At 42.6% G+C, this 24,587-nt stretch overlaps 1 protein-coding gene across 2 annotated transcripts in view; it reads right to left on the minus strand.

Annotated features, from left to right (window-relative positions):
* LOC135379009 (mucin-12-like) overlaps positions 1-24,587 on the minus strand; it is a 546,819-nt gene that overhangs the window by 29,210 nt on the left and 493,022 nt on the right. Inside the window, exons 11-20 of one of the 2 annotated variants that reach the window (XM_064612241.1) lie at positions 23,649-23,760; positions 22,030-22,124; positions 20,255-20,398; positions 15,557-15,621; positions 14,530-14,712; positions 13,366-13,451; positions 10,717-10,884; positions 8,753-8,964; positions 7,362-7,523; positions 4,273-5,026 (exon numbers count right to left, since the gene is read on the minus strand). In XM_064612241.1, coding sequence (XP_064468311.1) covers positions 4,273-5,026; positions 7,362-7,523; positions 8,753-8,964; positions 10,717-10,884; positions 13,366-13,451; positions 14,530-14,712; positions 15,557-15,621; positions 20,255-20,398; positions 22,030-22,124; positions 23,649-23,760 — 1,981 coding nt within the window. Of the gene's footprint in view, positions 1-4,272; positions 5,027-7,361; positions 7,524-8,752; positions 8,965-10,695; positions 10,885-13,365; positions 13,452-14,529; positions 14,713-15,556; positions 15,622-20,254; positions 20,399-22,029; positions 22,125-23,648; positions 23,761-24,587 lie in introns of both variants that reach the window. The other variant, XM_064612240.1, reaches the window with a different exon arrangement.

Below are 24,587 nucleotides of genomic sequence, written 5' to 3' on the forward strand. Positions count from 1 at the left end.
CCTAGGGTTGCCACCTTTCGTAGTGAAAAATACTGGCTGAGGGAGAGGGGGTGGAGGAAAGGCTCGCAAGAAAGGGAAGTGGGTGAGGGGTGGAAGAGCACACACAGAAAACAGAGAGATAGAGAGAGAGCTCAAGATAATACGAGGAAACATATTTTCCTCTGTGTAATAATAATAATAATGATGAATAGCTAAGGAAATAACTGGTGACTGCGGAGTTGGGTCTATGCCCCAGATTTATTCAAGCTGTAGTGGAATGTTGAAGGGAAAACCCCGCAAAAGCCCATATGAAAGGCCTTGAGCCACAAATACCGGCAAAAGGCTGCCGGTATCACCTTCCTACCGGCAACCGCAGAGCGAGAAAATAACTGGCCGTGCCGGTATAATACCGGCCTGGTGGCAACCCTAATCACGCCCCATACATTCGCAAACACATCGCAATCTTTCAACACTTTCCGTTCAACGACCTTCGGCAGGTGCAGAAACCGTCAGCAACAAACATCCGAGCAAACAAAAGCACCATGCAGCATGCAGTGCAGCACAAGAAACACACAAAGCCTAGTGACGTTTGCCGTGCGGTGCACGTTGTGCTTACCTCCTGTGCAAGGTTTTCCCCCAAGAGCAGCAGTTGAGTGGAAGCAGCAAAAAAGGTGAAAACGAGAAAGGTTAGCATGCAAACTCCGTCAGACAGCCACACACCAGAGCAAAAGAAAAAAAAAAAAAAAAAGTCCCGCCCCCACAAGAAAGGTTTTATCCTTCTGACGCCGTGTCACACAGGGAAGATGGAAAGTGATACATACACTCTAAAAACGGAGCATCACTGCACAGCATGCTCCCAGCCAACCATCAACCCGAATGGCAACATTCGCTCGCCCGATTTGATGAAAATGGGGGGCGTGCGCCATTTTTGTGACAATTATGAACCGCATAAGGCCACAAAAATGGCGTACCCCCCCCCCCACTTCTTCAGCAAATCAGGGGAAAGAACCGATGTCACGCGGGATGATGGCTGGCTAGGAGCGTGCTATGAGGTGAAGTTCGTTTTTTAGAGTGTAGGACACGGCAATCTCTACTCCTAAAGCAGAATGTATTGCATGACCCTATCCAACCATTATCCCAAAAGACATAATTTTCTCTCCTGGTTTGTCAGAAACAAGAGGCATACACCTTTTGTGACACTTATGCGGGTGGTAATTGTCACAAAAGGGGCGTACGCCCTGTGCTTTCCATAAGTCGGGAGTGATAATGGTATTCTGTGCAATTGTTGGCCTTCACCGTGCTACCTGGTGAAGAATCCGTTTCAAGAATGCAGGTGGCGTACACTTAGAGCCTTGTGTCTTGGGGTAAAACCCTTAGGTAGCACGGACCTTAAAGACAAAGCCTCAAAGACCTTAAGACCTAAAGGCCAAAGACCTTAAGGACACTGTGTACGTGGGACTCGCTTACTCTCCCCGATTTGCATCGTCGCTTAGGGCAAAACCTAAAAGAGCACAAAAATTAACTTGGTAAAGTGCCAATTCAGCCAATGATGCAGTTATTGGATAACGCAAAGCACTGCACATTCAGAGTGGCTCTTCCACACTTTGTGTTCATCTAAAATGCAAGAAGCGCTCATCTGTTATTTTCCACCAGACATCACGCAAATTTACCGTGTTTTACAGCTCCTAAAATTAAAACAAAATTTTAACAAAAACGAAAACACAAGATCCAAAATATAGCTAGGGCCCTGTGATTTCGGGTTTTTTCTTTTTTTTTATATATATTTGAGGGGGGAGGGAGGGTAAAAACCGGGTTTTATTTCAGGAGCCATAAAACAGGAAAAAAATTGGGCGATACAGAGTGGAAAAGCAGGTTTTCGGGTGGGAAAGTAATAGAAAAGTGCACCTCACATTTTTTTATGAACATGAGATGCGGAACAGCTGTGTCGAATGTACAATGCTTATCATTCTTCAGTGCTCGTCTTGGTGGCTGACCTGGCAGTTTGCAAGATTTTTTAACTTTTTCAGGTTTTATTCGAACTGATGTCGACGCAAATTGGGGGGGTAAAAACGGGTTTCTACCTAAAACACAGGGCCCTAAGTACTATACATAGGGCCTAGTGATAAGAGTTAAAAGAGCTAAAAGGCACAAGGACAGCAAAGGAGACAAACACTTTTTTGGCCCTGCACCTTTTAGAAGCGCTTTTAACTCTTACCATACTCAACCAACAAGCCCAAAGATTTGCTGTTCTGAACCTTACAGGGCCTTGTGTTTTTTTTGTGTGGCTGAATTAGCAATTCGCCAACTTAGTTTTAGGGGTTTTTCACGTGTTACTCTTTGGAACCTCTTTCTGTACAAACTAACCAATACCTTGCAGGCCTGCAAAAAGTATATTATAAATAAATAAATAACCCTGAGTGACGATGATGCAAATTGGGGGTTAAAAACAGGTCTTAGTAGGTTACACGAGGCTCTATGCTTGAAAAGTGCAACATTTCCTTGAGTTTGAGGAAATGCAGGAAACTGAGAACATCCACTCTGTCCATTCCTGTCTTTCCGTGCTTCCTCAAAGTTGAGGTGGTCTTGCTCTTTTCACTGACATTGTTTGTCTCAGGTTACTTTTTAACAGTGCAAGTAAATCTAGAGAGAGAGAAAGAAAAAAAAAACATGGGAAGTCTGTAAAAACAAAATCTGTAAAAATAGAGAGTAAAACTAAAAATAACAGAGTGAAACTACATTAGCCTGAAGTGCCAGTGCGTCTTTCCCGTGCAGAAAGTGAACAAAAGTGCCGCATCATTGATTGTGCAAAGTGTTGCCCCTACATTGTAATCACAAGGAAAAAAAAAAGATAACATTGCAGGTGCAGGGTCCATCATGGTGAAGAAAGTCTGACTTACCTAATCAAGCAAAGAATAGTGTGCACTCTCCCAAACCGATAACGTAACACATGTTGTGGCATGCAAAGTATGCTAAAAAGATGCAGCATGATTGATGATAGAGAAACCAATGATAAATTTATCGATTTTGCGCCCCATGCCTTTAGTCAAAGCAATGCTTTCAAGACGCTTGGATATATGGACGCCTATAAACTGATGTACATTTGTCATCGTAGTGCACCAAAAACATGGTGCAAGGTCAAGGAATTAACGAAATAAAAATCAGAAGCAAGTGTATCATGAAACGGCATCCCATTGTTACTTCATAGTGCTTTTTCCCACCTAAAACTCGAGGTACAATGCATGGGCTTGCCTCAAAACTGCACAATTACTGCGGTTGCAGATGACACTCCTTGTAGCAAGTTTTACGAAGAATAACCTCTTTATTTCAGGGCCACACAGCAAAACACGTGTACATTATTTTGCAAATTGCATTCCATTTAACTGAAATGACACGTTTTATAAAATCCCTTTATTCACGTGTGCAATGTGACTCTGAAAGTTAGTGTCACCTAAAGAAAGCATAATTTAATGACACAATTTGATCGAGTGGTCCTTTAACGTGACTTCTCGAGGCACATGTTCTGAGGGAAAGCGTTCTACCCGTTCAGAGGGAAGAATGCCTTAGGAGTTAGCAGACGAACTACAGTACACATTCCCTCGCCTTAGCCCCTGAATTGTCTTTATAACTGCACAGGCATCTTGACAATATCTGTCAATACTCCCTGATACCCAGGAGAAGAGAAAGGTCGGGGGGGGGGCAATGACTTCAACTGGCACATTATCAACACTGAAAGACAAGGTTAACAAAAGGGGGCTTCCCTCTTCAAGATGTGCCTCGATAAACAGTCACATGAACAAGGTGCGTAAGTTTAAATAAATCGCAGTCTCGAAACAAGGTGTCTGCCAAATTGCAGTCGTCAAATTCCCCCGACCATAACAAAAGGGAACTTGGCACCTGCGTCTACGTTTCGATGCAGATCACCCATACAACATATCATTTACGGAATAATTGAACAATACAGATCATTTAATGGATCATTCATCATTTCAGAGAATAAATTCTTTCCTGCAGTACAGAGACTCATACTGTGCTTCATTTATGGCACTTGTTCTTTCTTTTTTCTTTTTTTTTCTCTGTCGTTTTTGTTAGAGGTCACTAATCACCACTTGCAATTCGCTGTGTATTGGCACTTTCCCAGACTTCAGCTGCCTCTTGGAAACTTCCCCGACTTTTGCAGTTTCACAATATTCAGTGACAATTCCCTAGTTTTCCGGGTTGGCAGACACCCTAAGCCTCCAGGGCAAGCATAATTGAGATTGGGACGCACCATAAGATAGGGCCCAAAAAAGCTTACCCTGTTGAGCACTTCCTTTGCCCTGTTCTCAAAGAGATGCTCCAACTTCTGCGTATCCACTGGGACACGTCCCAGCTCGTCCCAAATGGTCTTCTTCTTCGGCGTCTTCGACACTATGTTCGGGTCGACCCGGACCTCCTTCCAGAACAGCTTCACGGTCTTCTTATTTTTCGCTATCGTGTTTTGCACCGGCGCCTGTTGGGCCTGTTGCCTCTGCATCCACGGTGGCTGAGGCGGCCCCCCGTTCATCATGGGCCCCCTGCCCCCCATTGGAGGTGGGGGCGGAGGAGGACCACTCATGGGCGGTGGTGGCGGCGGGGGGCCGTTCATGAACGGAGGAGGTGGAGGAGGTCCGTTGATGTGGGGCGGCGGGGGCGGAGGACATCCGAACGGCGGAGGGGCGCCGTTTGTCAGGGGCTGTGTTGCCAGGATGTCCGCATCGTCGTCGTCGCGCAGGTCCGTGAAGTCGAGGTCGTTAATGAGGAGGGGTCTCCGGATGGACTTGACCAGCTGCTCCCACTGGAGGTCGTTGTCGGACTTCCAGAGCAAGTCCGGGATGGAGGCGGAGGAAGACTGAGGGATGAGGGCGCGGAGGTCGGTGCGAGGAACCCGCGAGGCGGCCAGCCCTTCCTTGGCTCGACTGACGATGCCGCTGGTGTCAGTGATGGGCTCAGAGGTCGGGGAGCGGAGGGGAGGCTCCGCGTTGCGGTTGAACATGCGCCCCTGCACCTCCCGCACGGTTTCGCGTTTCATCTGGTGAACGAGAGGGAGAGAGGAACGGGAGTGAGTGAGAGGGAAGCACATTGCACTTCACCATGACTGTCCCCATGTGGGCACTGACCTGTCGCTCTACTCGCTCTACTCAAACTAACTGTACTGGTTTGGTACAAACGGTGATGTTACTGCATTTGCTACCAAAACAAGTTAGTGTTTCTTCCTACAGACGTCTCCGTGAGGGTAATTTTCTAGGTAAAAATCGGGTTTTGCCCTAAGGAAGCAACTTTCAATTCGAGGTGCAAATTCGGGAAAGAATCTGGTTAAACCCTAAAACCACAGGCTCTAACAATCAAGAACACGTCATAGACAGGCACTGGTATTCTCGCGTTTTGTGCTTTTTTTTTTTTTTCTGAAATTGAGGTGTGTGTGAGATGGGGTAAATATCAGGTTTTATTTCAGAAACTGTTTAAACAGGGTTAAATCAGGATCTGCCACGTGAAAGACCAGACATTGGGGTGGAAAAAACAAAAAAGCTTCTGTCCCATTTCAGATGAACATGAGACCCATAGCAGCGGTGCTAATTGAGTGGGACGTTTTCGTTCACCGAGTTTGACCCTGAGACACAAGGCTGTACGTATAATGAGTACTATTAGTTTTTGTACATGTGTTTAACTCACACGTGTGAACATTTGGTCAAACCAAGTACTAGCACATTCGAATAAAGTCACACTGAACATGTAGAAATTAAATAAAAACTAGACACGTCATCGACATGGAACATACAATCAAACACAACTCTAAATCTAAAAACCAGGGGACAGGCATCGGAGTATCCCTTTAATGTTATTCGATCGCCTTATAATTTGATTTTTGGTGACTGATTGGGTATTCACACGAGCGACACTCTCACTTAGCAGACGACACAGTCTGCATCTCTTTCCTGTCGTCTGCAACAGGATGTCTTATGGCTGCGCCGCAGGATATTCACCACTGTTCGCGGTGCATGAGAAGACAGGGCGGCAACATTTTCCACATCTTCCACTGCACTATTCTTAGAGCCGGATGTTTTTGGGTTTTATTGCTTTTAGAATTCGGGGGGGTAAAAATCGGGTGTTATCTGGTGAGCAGGAAAACATAGTGGAATCGGGTGAAATTTCTTTATTTGCGTATTTTTCGGGTGAAATACAGCTCGTCGTTCTTGCTCAGAATGACACAGGAACTCGGCAAAATTTACATGGCTAGACCTTTAAGGCAAGTGCATCACCCCTAAAGGCCTCTATGGGAGTCCCCATACATTTCACAACTGTTTTGTGCTGGGAAGAATTGTTTGGTCTGCATGAAGTTTGTTTTAAATGAAAGTGTTTACCAGTTTCTCAGGAATAATGGTTTTAGATCTTTTACCTCTGGCTTAGAAATTTTCCCATCGCAAGAGAAAATATTGCTATTGCTATACAAAATATCCAACGCCGCGGATAAAGAATCTAAAATAAATTGCGGGTATTTACGGTAGGATACCCCAGGATGTCGGGAGACTCGTCGACAATGAAGCTCAGTTTCGCGTATTTCACATCATTGCGGATTCCCACCATGGGCTTGCCGAAAACTTCGATGAGTTGCTTACGACGGGCATTGTTTTGTCTGCCGGGCAGTGTTTGCGTACAGATTCTCCAAGGAGACCATCAGCCTGCTCGAGGCTTATTCCACTTAGCCGGTGCGCTCACAACCTTAGGAACGACATCTTCGGCGTTCTCTTCTCTTTCACGCTGACGACAGCAAACTTCAAACATTGTCTGCGCACCTTTCGCTTTCTTCTTTAGACTATCATGTCTTGTTGCCAACGAGAGGTGTTCGATCGTAGGGTTTCTTCGCCGGATCTGACGGCAGCAGAAAGTTACATGCGAGCACGTTTTCGTTGTCACCGTTGTCACCCTTCTTCACTATTTCCAAATCGTTTTACTCAATGACCCAGTCTTCAAGTCTTTTTCCTTTTACGACCCGCCATCATGTCAAAAGACGAACGTCACGACGTTAATGCACGAAATGCATAAATGCACATGTTCATAAAACGAAACTGCGAAGAGCCGATAGCAATCGAATGCGAAAAGGCGAGTTTCCTTCGTCATGGCGCGGCTGACGCGCATGCGTGAGGCGCTTGCACGGGGGGGCAGCGTTTACGCATGCACAAACGCTTTGTTTACGCAGGGAAGCCAACTTACGGGACGGGAGCTGCGACAGGTAGAAATCGGGTGAAACCCGACTGCCTGCTGGGTCGTTCGGGGGGTAAATTCGGGCCAAATCGGGTTTAACCCGAAAACGTCCGGCTCTAAGTATTCTGGAGAAAGTTGCTCATGTGAATACGTGGCATAAGTACCTGTTGCGGTGGATGAACCACTTCCTCTTCCCTGGAGTTTTCTTCCTCTTGATTCTTTCCATACATCATTGACAACATCCATGACTTCTTGTTGGGGTCTGCCCTGTTTGGCTGCAGGGGACTGACGTATGGCTGCGGAGACTTGTTTGGAACCTGGTCCACCTGCAGTGGTCCTCATGTTAGTACGGGATAGCTAGTACGGGATAGCTAGCATTCTGCCAGTGAACCCACGACTAAGCATCGACTAAAGCAAAGAGGCCGCAGAAATGAGCTCAAGTGAGCTGACTGGACACACACGATACCTTTGTTTTGCCAGGTGTGACAAAAAGACGCATTATTTAAAACATAATCAAAACATGCCATCCATTCCAAGCTTCTTTCTGGGCTACATTCTTTACTGAAATTGCATAATGGCAGTTGAAGAGGAAAGGCATTCTTTATTGAGCTACGCTGGAACCTGTCAAGCTACAACAACCAGTCAGAGACACGTGTTCTCATAGGAACAAAGATGTATTAAACATAAGGAAGAACGCAAATGGAAAGTGTGGAAACGGTATAAAATCAGTTTATGTCTTGAAACAAGACGATGATGGGCACAGACGACACTATTTCTGGCGGCGTCTGTTTTGTGTTACTTCGACATGCTTCAAGAGAACCAACACGCTCGAGATGTTGGCAAATAAAAAATAAATAAAAGCTCTGCAAGAAGGTTAAGAACACGTTTGAGATCTTCTTGGAGAGCTTTCGGGTTGCAAGCTGCAGGCTATACCTGACTTCTCCAAAGAATGTATTAAAATGACAGACACACAGCACCATTTAACATGGGGGTACCCACCGTCAAGAATAAACTGCTTAAGAATAAAACACTCAAGATACACCGCTTAAAAAATACACGGTTAAAAACAAATCTCCAGAAATTAACTGCTGAATATCTCAGCTTAGAGATCACTGCTTAAGAATCCACCATTAAAAATAAACTGTTTCAAAATCCACCCATCATCTAGCATGGAGGCGGACTGATTGCAATCTGCACCAGGTTAGATCAGGCTACGTTAGGTTAGTTTCGGTTAGTTCGGGGTAGTTTAGGCTAGTTTGGCCTTGTGAGGTTAGTTTTGAGTCCCTTGTTTACAGTTAACCATACTTTAGGTGGCGCGGGCGTAAGACTGAGAGCCAGTTTCACCTCACCTTTTAATGATATATTTTTTAAGCGTAGGTTTTTGACGATTTATTATTAGCGGTGGATAGTTACGCAGGTTATTTTTATCGTGGATTTATTTAAGCGTACATTCCGCACGTTTTATTTTTAATGGTGGATACTTACGCGTTTGTTTTTAATGGCTTCAAGTAGGCTACACCCTTAACATGCAGGTTGTGTAATGCATAGATCTCACCTTGGGCACAGTTGGAGATGGGAATGGCGGTGGCTTGTGCTGTTCTATGTGTAAGCTAGTGGGCCTCTGCCGCTGCTGTGCTGCAGTGGAAACCTGCTGCTGCTGCTGCTGCGCCTTGTTCTGCATTTGCTGAGACAGTTGCTGGTTCTTTTGGTTCTCATCTTCGATACGACTTTCAAACCGGGACCTGGTGCGCTCGATTAAGGAAGGACCTGAAACAGTACCATACGCGCACTAAGTTGTACAACTAGTGCTGGCATTACTGCTCCTAACACTGCCTCAGGCCGCATCACCCAAATGCGTAAATTTTCATCGGCAACGGGTTTCTTCATATTTAGAGCCTGAAGTTCTTGGGGTTTAACCAGATTCTTCCCCGAATTTGCACCCTGAATTGAAGGTTGCCTCTTTAGGGTGACACCCGATTACAAATTGCCCTCACTGAGACATCAGTAGGAATGCACACTAACTTGTTTGTCAGCAAACGCAGTTGCATCACTGTTTGTACCAAACCAGTTCAGCTAGTTTGAGAGACTGAGCCTGATTTCTCCCCAAATTTAGCGTACCTGAATTTCCACCTGAATTTGGATGAATTTAGAGCACATGTTTATGTACCCGATTTTTACTTCCCGAATTTAGAAAAAAATATTTTCCGAAAACTTCAGGCTCTATTCATAGTGTCGAACGGAGTGAATACTGCCATGTTACAAAAATTTTTTTCCGCAACATCTTAAGAAAGAATAATTACAGTTATGTGTCAACTAAAGCAGCGAATGGGACAGTATGGACATAGAGACATGTGCTTATAGGTAACCCAATCACCTGTTTTCAAGTCCGTACGACACCATTCGCTGCTAGCATGTCACTCTTAGGAAGGAATGAGCGTGTTCTGTAAACTTTTGTCCAGCACTGTACAGTGATACGGCTAGCTACTCCAGCAAACAGGACTAACCACAAGGTGGGGCTTACAAGTTGAGAAGTCGCATAACTTGGGGAAAAGGTGCTGACGCCGAGATTTGAACCTGGGCCTTTGGATTTCCGGTCAGATATGAATCAGAAGGCCCAGGTTTCAATCCTGGCGTCAGTTCCGTTTCTTGAAAATCAGGAGGTAGACATTGAGTTTTATTTCAAGAGCCTTGAAACATGGTAGAAATCGGGTGAAGAAACAAACAAACGAACAAATAAAAGAATGATTCTCGCATTTTAGATGATCACAAGATGCAGAGCAGCCAAATGCTGAACGCGCTGTGCTTAGCATTTTCCAACGCCCATATTCGGCGATCAATTGGCACTTTGCCAAGTTGTTTTTTTGTTGTGTCTTTTTCGGATTTTATCCGAAGTGGCGACAATGCGAATATCGGGGTAAAAACGAGTTTGGTTTTATTGGGTTTAACCCTGAAATACAAGGCTCTACTTATATGTGAAAGAACTGATGTTCTGAGGCTGGAACAACATAGAAGGGACAAATACATACGAAGCCTCAATTTGCCTAAGAAATTAACGATGAAAGATGAAAGTCACTGAATACGTTAGCCAGCTGTAGGACTCGAACCCACATCTTCTGGATTGCCGGTCCAGGGCTTTACCAATTGAGCTAAGCTAACACGCCTTTTCAGCGACTTCCAGGGTGCGTCATCTGAAGGGACAAACCAGCCATTCTCTCTCACTCATCCTCCTTTCACTCTTACATTTTTGCTCACTCATACACACATTCATACAACGGGATCGACGCCGGCGGCAACTGTTGAACATGAAAGAACTGATGTTCTGAGGCTGGAACAACATAGAAAGGATAAATACATACAAAGCCTCAATTTGCCTAAGAAATTAACGATGAAAGATGAAAGTCACTGAAAAGGTTAGCCACTTATATGTGCCATTCTTACGTTGAACAGAGAGGTACAGGGATCAAATCTACTAAGAAAAGGGAGGAGGAGTCTACCTACATGATCTACGTTGGTTCTCACCGTGCTGCACGTGATTTTCGGCAACATGGCTGACCCGGTTGACGGGCGTCTCAGGGACGTTGATGATGTCCCTGTTGTTCTCCTCCTGCTCCTTGATGAGACACCTGTTCCTGGCATCCCGTTCTCGCCTCCGCCTCAACGCCGGCGTGATGCCATTCACCACGTCGTCTGCAAAATGACAATACCTCCAGCTGTAGAAATGCCTGGTCAAGTGGGGCACCGTATTTTGAATACATTTTTTATCAATGAGAAGTAATAATGATTATGGGAATTGCTTGGATTACTTTGGTGCAAAGCAGATATTAACTAGAGCCTGAAGTTTTAGGGTTTTACCCGATTCTTCCCTGAATTTGCACTCCGAATTGAAGGTTGCCCCTTAAGGGTGAAACCCCGATTTTTACCAGACAAATTGCCCTCTCTTGGATGTCTGTAGGAATGCACCAACTTACTTGTTTGGCAGGAAAATGCATTTACATCACCGTTTGTACCAAATCGTTACAGTCAGTTTGAATAACTGAGCCCGATTTCTCCCCGATTTTAGCGTACTAGAAATTTTTTCACCCGAATTTGCATGAATTTTTACCCGATTTTTACCCCCGAATTTAGAAAAAAATATTTTCCGAAAGCTTCAGGCTCTAACTATAACTATGATTAAGGCCCTGATTTTTCCGCGATTCCGCGCGGAACTTCGGATGTATCGTGGTATCCGGGGTTCTGTATAGAATTTCTCAGAGCTACGAATACTGGCTGAGGAACAAAGCTTAGGTGCCGAAGACGGATGTACTTATGGCCCATTACGCCTTTTCCCTCACCACCTAACTGAGAGGAAAATAAATGCGTACCATGCATCTCACATTGGCAACACTGGTTATGCTTACATCCATCCTGTCTATACAACTTGTGTTGGCTTACGATGGCTAAACGTTCCTACTTCGGGAAACAAAATGGCAACGGATGCAAATGTTAGTAAGGTACTGGTATGGTATGGATTGTTTTTCTGCCATCACACTATTAAGTAATGCTTACTACCACGTAATGCTTAGCTACTGCTGTATTTTGGATTTGCAGGTGCTTTACCTCTATATGTCATGCGAGTTCATAGAGAATTTTTATTCATGTACATCCACCAGCCTAGATGCGGAAGCACTTGCCGCAGAAAATTGCAGAATTTCCGATTCCCTGACACAGAACTTAAGATTGGCCGCAGCAGAAAAACCAGGGCGTATAGACACATCGGTGGTGGGTAAAGGAATGAATTAGTTATAAATAAAATGAAATAAGATGAGAAAGTATAAGGAAGAGGAAGTGAGCATGAGCTGAAACTCAATGTTAACATGTAGGTGTTGCTCTCCTTTAGCTCTGAAAGTGCTCTGAGAGCATGAGTGGTCGTTATAAATCTCAGGTGCAACAATGTCCCTGAAAAATTTACAAAAGTTAACGACCTGTGGCGTTTCACGCAGCAAAAATGTTAATGAACACTAAATTAAATGAGAACATTAAAACAAAATATATTCACATAAAATTACTCACGTAAAAATGGGTTCAAGCTTTTCAATGTGAGTGACAGCAACATTGTGCAGCAGTGCCTTGTACTAAACAACAACCTTTCCAAGAATGTTTAAAACTTCTGAACTCAGAGTTTACAGCATGATTCAACAGCTTCAAAACTGTTATGCTGCTATTGATTTACTTGTATTTTTTCTGCCATAGAACAGGCAAAGGAAGTAATACTGCATCAAGTATAATCATAAATGCCCACGTTATCGCATGCACATTAATATCACAAGATCCTAATGTTACTGTGACTATGATGGATTCTGGAGTGTTCAGTGAAGTGTTGCATTAACAAATAAAACCAGTTCTGATAACACAGTTTAATCACACTATTTCAGTGCATCAATATCTAAAATGTTTTATGTTGTGCAGAATCAAAACAGACATGCAGAATATTTTTAAGAAAAATGGTAACCCACTTTCAAACTTTGTTGCAATCAAAATACGTTTAAAATCTGAGGGAATCATTGAAAAAATCAGGCAATATACTTGTATTGTTTGCTCCCAGGAAAACATCATGAAATGGAATGTTATCAATTTGAAGAGCGGCATCTCCCATGTCACCGGTTCTTTCTGGGTTCCTCACTAGTCTCTCCTCTCCATTTTTGTCGCTTACCGTATTTACTCAAATAATTTGCATACTTTTCTAAAAAAAAAAGTCTGAAAAGTTGGGGGCGCGCAAATTATGCGGGAACGTTCGTTACGATATTCAAATGACACAAAATTTCAAAATTTTAGCATGCCGGTCACATAGGCTCTCGGTAGAGCCGATACTGACGTTATCACTGCATTGCGAACGAAAGAAATACCCGAATGCCGCGTAACCGCCGACGGTCAGGAGGCAAAGTGCCGGCTCACTACCGCTCATGTACCATTTTTTGTTTTCCCGTCGTTTTTAGTGCTAAACTAGGTGGTGCGCAAGTTATACAATGGCACAAAACACGCGAGTAAATATGCTACTTGTTACCGTTGCACTGACAAGACAGTAACAAAAACCTTTTTGTTTTGGGAAGAAGCAGAAACTCAATATTTAATCAGCATTATAAAAGTTTCAAACTCTTGCATGGTCTCCGGACAAAAAATGACAAGACTCACCAATTTCTGGCTCTTCGTCGTTAAGCGGGATGTGGTTCTTTTGGTGGTTGGCGTTCTTCAGGGATTCTTCATTTTGGTTGACATCCCTGCAGTACAACGTATCATTACTCTACCTGCAGTTTTCACCAGACCAGTTTCAATTGACCGTTTCAGTTTAATAGCGAAATGTTTTGGAACTGGTGTTATGGTTCTTTTTTGTGTGTGTGTGTGGTTTATGGTCAAATTTTTAGAACTAAATTTTTCACACAAAATCGAATTTTTAGAACTAAATATTTCACACAAAATCGAATTTTTAGAACAAAATTTTCCAGAGAAGAGAGAAACGTGAGACGATAAATTGTTTTATCTTCAGCATTTTGGGACGAACTGCATTGAGCATGTGTATCAGTCACAAAAAAGTCGAGGAGATAGTCTGTTGTCCGAACTAGACAATAAAAATGAAAATAATGTAAAGAAAATCTAAAATCTAAATAAAATGAATAAAAATAAGATAAAAAGCAATGATGTATAAATAAAATATATAAGAATATTTTATGACAGATAGCATTACTGTGCTGACAGACACGAAGCGTTATTACAGAAAATTTTGGGCAACATTTGTACGTCGAAAGAGTTGCGGCAATACATTTCAAGTATTTAACGCGTTTTCGAGAAGAAAAGCATGTTTTATTTTATGTCAGTCCATGAGTATGTTCGTGGTCCACCACGACCAATGCTTAGACAGTATGCACTAGAACTGGCAGCAACAAGAGCAAACAGGAACACAACACTGCAAGGCAAAAGCCACCACAAAGTGTCTGCAGCTAGCGTCATGGGAAGAGGATACATAGTATTGCATCTCCCACTACAATCTCTAATACTATGCACTTGATACCAAAAAATATTGTTTTTGAGCACAGCGTTTCTAAAATTTATTACACTATCCCTAAGGCCTGGGAGGCCATTTCATGAGGGAGTGGGACTTCCCCCCCCCAAAAAAAAAAATTAAAATTAATGATATAAAAATAGAACCACTGTCTATACGGGTCAGTGGAACAATGCCTAAACGATGCCCAAATGGAACGATTGTAAGGAGTACAGGGGAGTATACTACACATGTATGTACACCATAATACATAAAGGGAGTAAAAAGGGAATTATTGAAAGGGTAAGGGAATATATTACCTTCTCCTCCACTGTGGAGAAGGCGTGCTGACTTGGGTTGTGTTTTCCGGCGTCTTCGCCAGCGGTGAGGTTCTGGGCTTGAAGGACGTCGTGCTGGGCACCAGGTTGCCCAGTGAGTGTCGTCTGCTCTTTCTCCTCTCGTTTTCGTCACTGCTCAGCTTGCGACTTCTAGGAACTTGTCTACTGTGTGTTCGAACAAAGCCACAGCCACCATTAGCCAGAAACTGAGCCACACATAAGCCAAACAAGGAGATGCCATGTTGCCAAAGTCACTCAACACTGTTAGCCAAAAGGCATTTGCAGTCACAAATCAAGCATTTTGATATACCTTGCAGGTCTTTCTTTCTTTCTTTTTTTTGGCTGCTAGAGTAGAATACCATGCAATGTCCCTAATTCAGACTCAGCCAATTAGATGTGTCAGGCAACACAAATATTGGCAGTGGCCTTGTTAGTAAATTTTAGTTTAATCGATTTCTCCTAAGGTCAAAACTCTGTTGATTGAAACTTATTTCACATTAAATCCAACTGGAATAATAATGTTTCGCAGTGATAATAACCCGACTTAATATAATTAGGTAAGCAATCAGAAGGATTAATCAATTAACCATTGATTAAAAACATATAGGTGTTTCAACAGGCCACGATCGTGTTCCTTACTGGAGCATGATTAGGGCCTTCTGTTTTCAGCTTTTATGTTTTTTTAAAATTGTGGGGCAAAAATCGAGTTCTATTTCCGTAGCTGTAAAACAGGGTGATATAGGGTGGAAAAGTAGATCTTTGGGTAGAAAAAAAGTACTTCTCGCATTTTAGATTGAGAGAAGAGGCAGACCAGCTGTGCTGAGTGATCAGTGCTTAGCATTCTCCACTGCCTGCATTGGTGGCTGATTTGGCATTTTTCCAAAGTTCATTTTCGTTTTTTTGAGGGATTTTACTCGAAGTAACGATGATGCAGACTGGGGTATCAAAATGGGTTTTACCCTAAAACATGAGGCCCTAAACATGATGGCATTCTCAAGGAAATACTTACCTAACCCTAATGTCCATTGGTAATGGTTTTCCATCTCCATCTCCATCCTCGTGTTTCAACACAGCCTAGAAAAAAGAATTAAAAATGAAGCTTATATCTATTGTTAACCTCTGCAATGAGAAATGGACGTGAATAAGAAGAAGGTTACAGAAATGAGCACCGTGTGTGGCAAGGAGCCTAAGCAGCGCAACACACTGACTCAATATTCGCTGTGCATCACCAATATCGGCACAATGTTCGACCAGTATTACGAATATCGAGTCAACATTGGACCAAGATCTGCTGCTTTCAGAGTGTAGCACAACGGCAATGTGGGGTAGCAGGCACACGATAATCGGAACAAAAGTTTTGCTGTTATGTTTTTCCAAATGAAGTACTACAACATATTGTGGATGCCACTAATGATAACGTTTTTCATTCTTTCATTCTGTATCTGTTTTAGTGTGAAGGACAACGTGTTTTAGCAATTTCGATGTGGTGTTATGTGAATTACAAAAATCCAAAAGGGCTGCCAGGTACACGTACGCAGAGAAAAAAAAAGGGGGGAACTGGTGTACCGAAGAGGGGAGCAAAGAAAACGGGGAAGGGGGGGGACTAGATGGACGGAATGTGGGGGATGTCGGGAAACAATGTTCTATATATCGGCCAGCCTACTAGGGGGCTAACACGAGATGCGTGTAAGAGGGCGGCGTGTTACAACACGTGCCAACAAACTAGAATCCTGAAGCGAGTCTTTCACTTAGGCCTCCAGGATGAGTGGAGTTCATGTAGTAGACAAGGTGGCTTTCTTCCCATTTACGTGAATTAAAATTAATTTATGTGAATTACCTTGTCTTGCAAAGTCGAAAAAAAAAAAAGAACTACACTGTTGACGTTTTTTAGAAAACATAACATCCTGCATGTTTATAAGTCCCAAACGTCGCTCAGCAATGCGTAGGTGGGCGACGTTTGAGCGAGTGGCGTCGGAAGGTCACGTGGAACGTGATGTCCTCCCGTCAGGGCGACGTTTGGGACTTATAAACATATGTTCAACGTGGAGCCAAAGAGCCTATGCTATTTTTTTTTTTTTCACTTAATAACATCCTGCAGTTTGACTACATGCTAAATGGCAAGGCAATATCATGAGTAGATATAATAAAAAAGATATTGATGTTTATATGGATAATGGATAGAGCCGGAATTTTTGGGGTTTTACCCCGATTTTTCTCCGAATTCACACCCCGAATTGAAGGTTGCCTCTTTAGGGCGAAGCCTGATTTTTGCCTGGCAAATTGCCCTCACTTCGGTACCTGTAGGAATGCACTACCTTACTTGTTTGACAGCAAATGCAGTTACATCACAGTTTTTACAAAACCACTACAGTTAGTTTGAGTAACTGAGCCTGATTTCCCCCCGAATTTAGCATACTGGAAGTCTTTTCACGCGAATTTGCACGAATTTGGTGCGCATGTTTATTTACTTACCCGATTTTTACCGCCCTGAATTTCGAAAATATTTCCCGAAAACTTCAGGCTCTAACAATGGATTAACCTTTCAAAGCCATGTTTTTGAAGTTTGCAACATTGCTTTACATTCCTTGGGTTTTGTGTGTCGCATTACTAAAAACTTTAGTAACCCGTTGTGTTTGGTTAATCTTTACAAAACTCTTGTAGGAAGAAGGCTGGAGTTTGCGTCAAGTGTTTGGACATTGACTTCATCAGCAGCCATCGAGAGGGTCCAACAGAAACTTGCCGCAGTTGTGTACGACAAGTATTACTATAGTAAATTTTAGGGGTGTGCGAATCTGAATATTTTAAGTGGAATTGAATATCGAATCGAATGGGGGAAAAAATTTCGAATACCGAATCGAGTATAGATTATTCGTGGAAAATTTACAATATGCGACTTTTGCACTAAAAGTTTCTATTTTGTAGCCCATGGCTTTAGTGTAATTTTTCTGGCATTAACTGTCACAAGAGAGACGTGCAATTCTTCTGCTAAAAGCCCCTACTCTTTAATTTCACATGAGACTGCTTCCTGCTTTTCAGGTGAGCCCACACTTACTGGAGTGGTAGCCTTCATTTCAAAATTTTATGTCAGGCAGTAGCATGTTATACGGATGGGGCTGTAATTGTTTCAGACAACCACAGGCCATTTGTGAAATAAATGGATTGGCATCCTGCCTCAGCTTTGCCATGAACGCCCTGTAGTTTCTTTGCACACGCCCTAGGAAGTTGCACTACTGAAATTTTCGACGTAAAGGACATCTTTAGGACACCCTTCTTGTTAGTGGGCTGTAGTCATTATTCGAGAGTCCTAACTTTTTAAAGGCAACCTCACAGACATCAAATCAAACTCTCTCGTCGGCACCGCTGAACTTCATGTTGGAGGGGCGCCACCCCTTCCACAGGCGATGTCTACAAAACTAACTTTGGATAACGTTATCTTAAACTAAACACTGTTCCGCCTGTGTTGGTCCTGCAGCAAGGGCAATTTCGTAAAGCAGGCTTCACCTCATGCACGGAAGCATCAGGTGAAGCCCACTTTCGGGTTGTGTCGTTCATATTCGTGGAATAGTCGAATATTCAAAAAATCGAATATTGGATATTCGATTCGCGAATCGAATAGTTCGAGCGTTTGATATTCGATTCGAATTCGAGAACTCGAATATTCGCACACCCCTAGTAAATTTTTATTAATCGTATGCTTCAATGATGTCAAGGATGGGACTACACCCCCTTGACCATAGAACAGATATGTCCAATCTGATTTTCTTGTTCAAAGATGTTCAAGGTATCATTGAGTCACTGATACTACTGGATTGTTTCAATTTTCTTGATCATCTAAGGCGCACTAGAAGTTCCCAAACGTTCTGTGCAAAAATTAAAAAAATAAGTCAAATCTGTCAAATTCTGTGAGCAACGATAACCTGGACATCTTTTTCCCCTCGGGGGCATAAAAAGTGTGTTGCGCTCATGCGACCCTGTTGACTTTGTGACTGTCAATGTGACTCAGTGCTTACTATGTTTTATAATTTTTTTTCAAGAGTTTCGTATGCATCTTATTTATCTGCAATTTTTTCTATGGATTTTCTTTCTTTTGGTGTTTTTTAATGCTGCAATTTTAAAATGACGTTTCACCACCACTTAGGCCAGTGGCTGTTTGTGGGTACAGAATAAATAAATAAGCTAGATCATTTAGGTTGTTTATGGTACACAGGGTGTTTCAGTTAAATCCCCAGGCTAATCCCCAGCTTGTACGTGGTATCTTATAGATACTTTTAAAAGAAAAAGTTCTTCGATTGGTGCTCCCGTTCGAGAATTATTTAGCCCGGGGATTTAAATGAAACACCCGGTATACTGTTTAATACCTTGAGATACCTAGAGCCTGAAGTTTTAGGGTTGAATTTTAGGGTTGAACCTGAATTGAAAGTTGCCTCTTTAGGGTGAAACCCGATTTTTACCAGGCAAATTGCCCTCACTTGGATACCTGTAGGAATGCAGAAACTTACTTGTTTGGCAGTAAAATGCAGTTACATCACCATTTGTACCAAACCGCTACAGTTAGTTTGAATAACTGAGCCCGATTTCCCCCCGATTTTAGCGTAATGGAAGATTTTTCACCCGAACTTGCATGAATTTAGTGCACATGTTCATTTACCCGATTTTTACCCCCCGAATTTAGAAAAAAAAATATTTCCCGAAAACTTCAGGCTCTACTTATAATTAGATAAAAAAATAAAATCAGTAACGAAATACAGTGAACTCCCGTTAAGACGAACACGAGGGGACCGCGGAAATTTGTTCGTCTTATCAGAAGTTCATCTTAACAGAAGGACCCAAAAGTGTCATAGAAAATGTCAAAAACAGGGTAGCAATTGTGAAACGGCATATTGGCAACATGGCAGCATACAATAGCTTACTTCCTGCCAGTTTGGCCACCTACTGAAGCGTTATTAAGCCGCTGGTTGCCCCCTGCTGCGCACTCGGATAGAATGGGCCCTAACAGCACGCGAACGGCAGTTCCCCCGAGACTGCACGCAAATTGCGCAATCGCACGTGCCGCACTGTAAGGAGCGAACGTATTCCGAATGCCTGCACATCAAAAGACACCACAAAGTTTGGGTTTCATGTTATGGTGCACTTGCAAAAGGGGGAAAGGCTGTGTGTGGTCGGCCCAAATAGGGAGGGCTAGATTTTGAACTTTTCGCCATCCCGTAACGTTTGCTAAACGCTCGTGCTCCCCGGTTGACGGCCAATGCGCGTGACGGAATGAGCGCGCAAATTTTGAAAAATAGCTATAACGATCGCTATGTGCAGATCAAGATTGAGCCACAAACGACCACAGAGTCTTTCTGCGTGGCGGGGGTGGTGGAAGCTGAGCCCCAAAGGTGCCGTGTGCACAGCATCACGTGCCTTCCTCGCTTCCGTGCGTGCGGCGAAGCCCGTTTACAGGCGCTTCGGGCGCCGGAAAAGTTTGGGTTATCCGAAGTGCCCGCGGTGTCTGTTCGTGTTAAGCGGAATTTTTTTACATGGCGTCTATGGGAAAACAAAGAAATGTCCGTAATTTGTTCGGCATAACCGGAAATTCGGCTTAAGCGAGTTCGGCTTAACGGGAGCCCACTGTATTTCCAGGGTGTGGCTGATGGAACGGGAACCCTGCTGCTCCCTAAAAGCTTTGCACCGAAACTGCATCCCTAACTCTATTGCTGAACCGTACCTCATATATCTTGAACTGCTGAAGAAGATCCAAATCTGTGCCTTGCTTGGACATGTAGTGCTGGATGAGACGCTCCATGCCCTGCTCTTCCAGAGAGTCCACAATGTCGTAATATGTGTCCTGGTCCGGAATTCCATTTAACGTCTGTATTACAGAATGAAAACAGGACGTCAACATTGGAACAGTCTTAGATACAGCATACATATAAGTGGCTGCACATAATTGGTGTGATGAATGCACGGTAACCATGCAAATCATCAGCATATTTTGCAGTACTGTACACATTCATTCACATCAGTGTCAAGTGTTATATATGTTTTCCATGTGCACAACTAACTTGGCAAACTTGGTACTATACACTTGGAGGCATACGCTATTGTGCGATCTCCCAAAAACTAATATGTGGAAATCTGTAATATCGAATCTAGAAGGACTTAACAGAGAGTTGCCAAGCAGGGTACAGTTTTAATATGCACAACTCAAATTACGGGCAATTTTTGTGACCACCAAACCTTTTCAATGCATTTTCATCTCGTTAATATGGGAACTCGTTTTTCAGACACTGGACGGTCCAGCAAAATACAAACCATGCGTAGTCCATGTATTTTCGTCTCGTTATTATTTATGGTATTGGTATGGAGGGCAAGCCTTTCCCCCACGTTCTACAGGATAACTTTTGAATGTAGGACGTTCCACGGCACAAAGGGAACTATGCCCTCTCCTTTGCAGCCGTCCACAAGAACTATAAGAGGAAAGGGGGTTATTTGTGGAAAATCCTGTATGACGTCCTGACCGTTCCGAGAGTGTCTACGGGCGATTGGCCCCCTGTGTAAATTGTTGTACCTTCAATTAAACATAGTGCAATCACCTGGCAGCTTATGAGACCAGAGGCGGTGCAGTTGTCAAGGGAAGTTATCAGGCTCTGGCATCAACAACTTGAGCAATGCTGTGCCAACGGTCACATCCGCTATGGCTCAAGCGGGATTACAAATGGCTCTTCAATTCTTTGAGTACAATGGTGGTAATGAGCAGAAGCCCCTACGTGTTGGCGACATTTTGCTAAGCTTAAATCGATGTGCAACCAAGTATACGTGCAAGCAGGCGCTAATCCGTGAATTTTTTCAATAAACCTTCATCATCGTTTTTGTTATTTCCTTGGTATTCGACAATATGGATGATTTACTTTATGGGTGATTGTGGTCGGGGAAGAAAGCGTCCACATTAACGACACACGACTGTAATACCATTCTGCATGAAGGAAAGTGTACACAGTCAAAGCTATTTTCTGGACAGGATTGTCAATGAGGGGAAAATTTGGGAAGCTGATACGTTAATCCTGACAACAAAATGCTGCTTTGCAGTAGAGTATGCTCATGGTGATCACTCTCCAGGGCAATACATAACAACTTTGTCCAGCAGTGTGTTGAAACAGATTTTATTAAAATAATTTTAGAATTACAAATGGAGTTGTTGCAGAATGTCGTCTTTAAAACAAGACTAATTTAAGGGGCACCAAATTCAGATAACGTGTTTATACAATGCAGCAAGCAAAGCTGTCAGGAAATGAAATACGTGGTTCATGAACTGCTAACAGCAGCTGTTTCCTAAGTACAATTGTTCTGTGATTAAATTGTCCCCAAAGCTTCATAAGAATAGGAATCTAAAGAAATGTGAGTGTACTTGTATACTTACATCCCACTGTACAATTACCAAATTAAGTGTTCAATAATAAATAAATGTTCAACAATTGTGAAGAAGTAAAGTGGTGTACATACCTTATTCATAAGCGTCATTGAGTAGACTAGAAGTTCCATATCGGCTGAATCCCTTTCGTTCAGAAGTGTCATTATATTGGACCAGGGCTTAGTGCCTGAAAATGGAAGGGAAAGAAAAAACGTGAGTCATTGAACACTTGTATTTCTTGCACAACGGAACACTTTGTGAAGATTAAAATGCTAATGGACAGACACACAAAATGGCATTAATTAGTTCGTGTCTGCCTTAGATTTTCTAGGTCACCTCACAATTACTTATAGGTTTGTCCACAGCTTAGTTATAACGGAAGAAATAAAAAATCTGTCCACGAAAAATGAGACGTCATTAAACAATTCTTTGTGTTTATTCATGTTTATTTATTTGTACCGTCTCGGACAAATTTACTGCCTTTATATACCTTTGCTGTTTGTCACATAGCACGACAAAGTAGGTGCAACAAACAGAACCCATATGTCAAACACACAAATCCCACGTTCGGGTCTATCTTATAAGCACCCCCCCCCTCTTCTTTTGATTCGGTTCTGCATTGTGATGCATGTATATATTGACTCTGACCTTTGTGTCTGACTGACATGCTTTGTGACTAGAGATTTGTTTTCCTTGTGTCGGAGGCACAAAAGTAATGCATAAACAATAATAGGGGTGTGCGAATCCGAATATTTTAAGTCGAATCGAATATCGAATCAAATGGGGAAAAAAATTCTGAATACCGAATCGAATATCGAATATTTGTGCAAAATTTACAGTATGTGACTTTCGCACTAGAAGTTTCCGTTTTGTAGCCCATGGCTTTAGCGTAATTTTTCTGGCATTAACTGTCACAAGAGAGACATGCAATTCTTCTGTTTAAAGCCCCTGCTCTTTAATTTTACATTTTTTACAATTTTTCCAGGTGAGCCTACACTTACTGGAGTGGTTACCTTCATTTCAAAATTTTATTTCAGGCAGTAGCATGTTACACGGATGAGGCTGTAATTGCTTCAGACAACCACAGGCCATTTATGAAACAAACGAATTGGCATCCTGCCTCAGCTTTGCCATGAACACCCTGTAGTTTCTTTGCCACTCGCCCTAGGAAGTTGCCCTACTGAAATCTTAGACGAAAAGGACATCTTTAAGACGCCCTTCTTGTTTGTGGGCTGTAGTCATTATTCGAGAGTTCTAACGTTTTAAAGGCAACCTCACAGACATCAAATCAAAGTCCCTCGTCGGCACCGCTAAACTGCATGTGGGAGGGGCGCCACCCCTTCTACAGATGATGCCTACAAAACTAACTTTGGATAACGTTATCTCAAACAAAACACCGTCCCGCCTGTGTTGGTCCTGCAGCAAGGGCAATTTCGTAAAGCAGGCTTCACGTCATGCACAGAAGCATCAGGTGAAGCCCACTTTGGGGTTGTGTCGTTCATATTCGTGGAATAGTCGAATATTCAAAAAATCGAATATTGGATATTCGATTCAAAAAATCGAATATTGGATACTCGATTCGCGAATCGAATAGTTCGAGCGTTTGATATTCGATTCGAATTCGAAAACTCCAATATATTCGCACACCCCTAAATAATAATAATGATATCCAGAGCAGTAACAGGACCTTAGTTATAGAGAGAAATCTCACCTCGTTCACTGTCGACAGCATTGACAGCACTCATGAGCAGGGCACTGTTTGTCTCTGTGTACTCTACAAACACTAACAATAACTTCAACGCTGTCTTCACCACTAGCCGGTACTGAAATGGACACAGGGTGATGTGAGCCACTGTTGTGTCTTTCTTAACAATAGCGTCAAAACACGGACAAGAAGCAACAATGAAAATGTGGCCACATTAAGTGGTCACGGATGGGAATTTAAATGGAAATAAATTAGCGTTACTGCTTCTCTGGAGGGTTGTCATAGCGACCTGGATTGCTGTAGTGTGAGTAGTGAGTCTTAGATTAGAATGTGATTAGATTGATGTATGAGAATAGATTGAAGGAGCGAATTTTTTTTACTTTGTCCTCTGTTCTTATAAGTTGTGCTGTTATTTTTCTCTTACTACCTCATAGCACACAGATGTGGCCTGTGAAGTGTAGGCAGTATGATATAAATAAATAAAATAACAATAAATTGGTCACATTAATTCACGCTAACTGATTTCGATCTTTGGGTTCCGTGGTCAAACAGAGATCAGTTCTTGTGCATCTTAACAAGAACGCTATGTGAATGGATGGTATGGACAGCTTGAATATTCTACTTTTGTTAGGCATTGCCTACACAAATACTTTGTCTAATTTCACAACTTTTTCTTAAGTTTAAAATATTTTTTTAGAGAAACACTGCACTAATTGTGACGTTTTGTGTTTGATTGCTTGGATAATTCATCTGTCTATGTTCAATTATTCTCCCGCAATATTTATTTCAGTTTAGTGGTGAAATCAAGGAAAAATACTGTAGGCTAGGGAACGTTTTTGTACCCTTTATCAGATGTTTTAAGAGCGCTAACAGATCGAAGCAATGACATGCTTTGCAACCAAATCGATGGGAGCTATTCAGGCAAGCCATTATGCAATGACTGCA

The sequence above is a fragment of the Ornithodoros turicata genome, chromosome 1, assembly GCF_037126465.1.
Source record: "Ornithodoros turicata isolate Travis chromosome 1, ASM3712646v1, whole genome shotgun sequence".
In the NCBI taxonomy this organism is placed as follows: Eukaryota; Metazoa; Arthropoda; class Arachnida; order Ixodida; family Argasidae; genus Ornithodoros; species Ornithodoros turicata.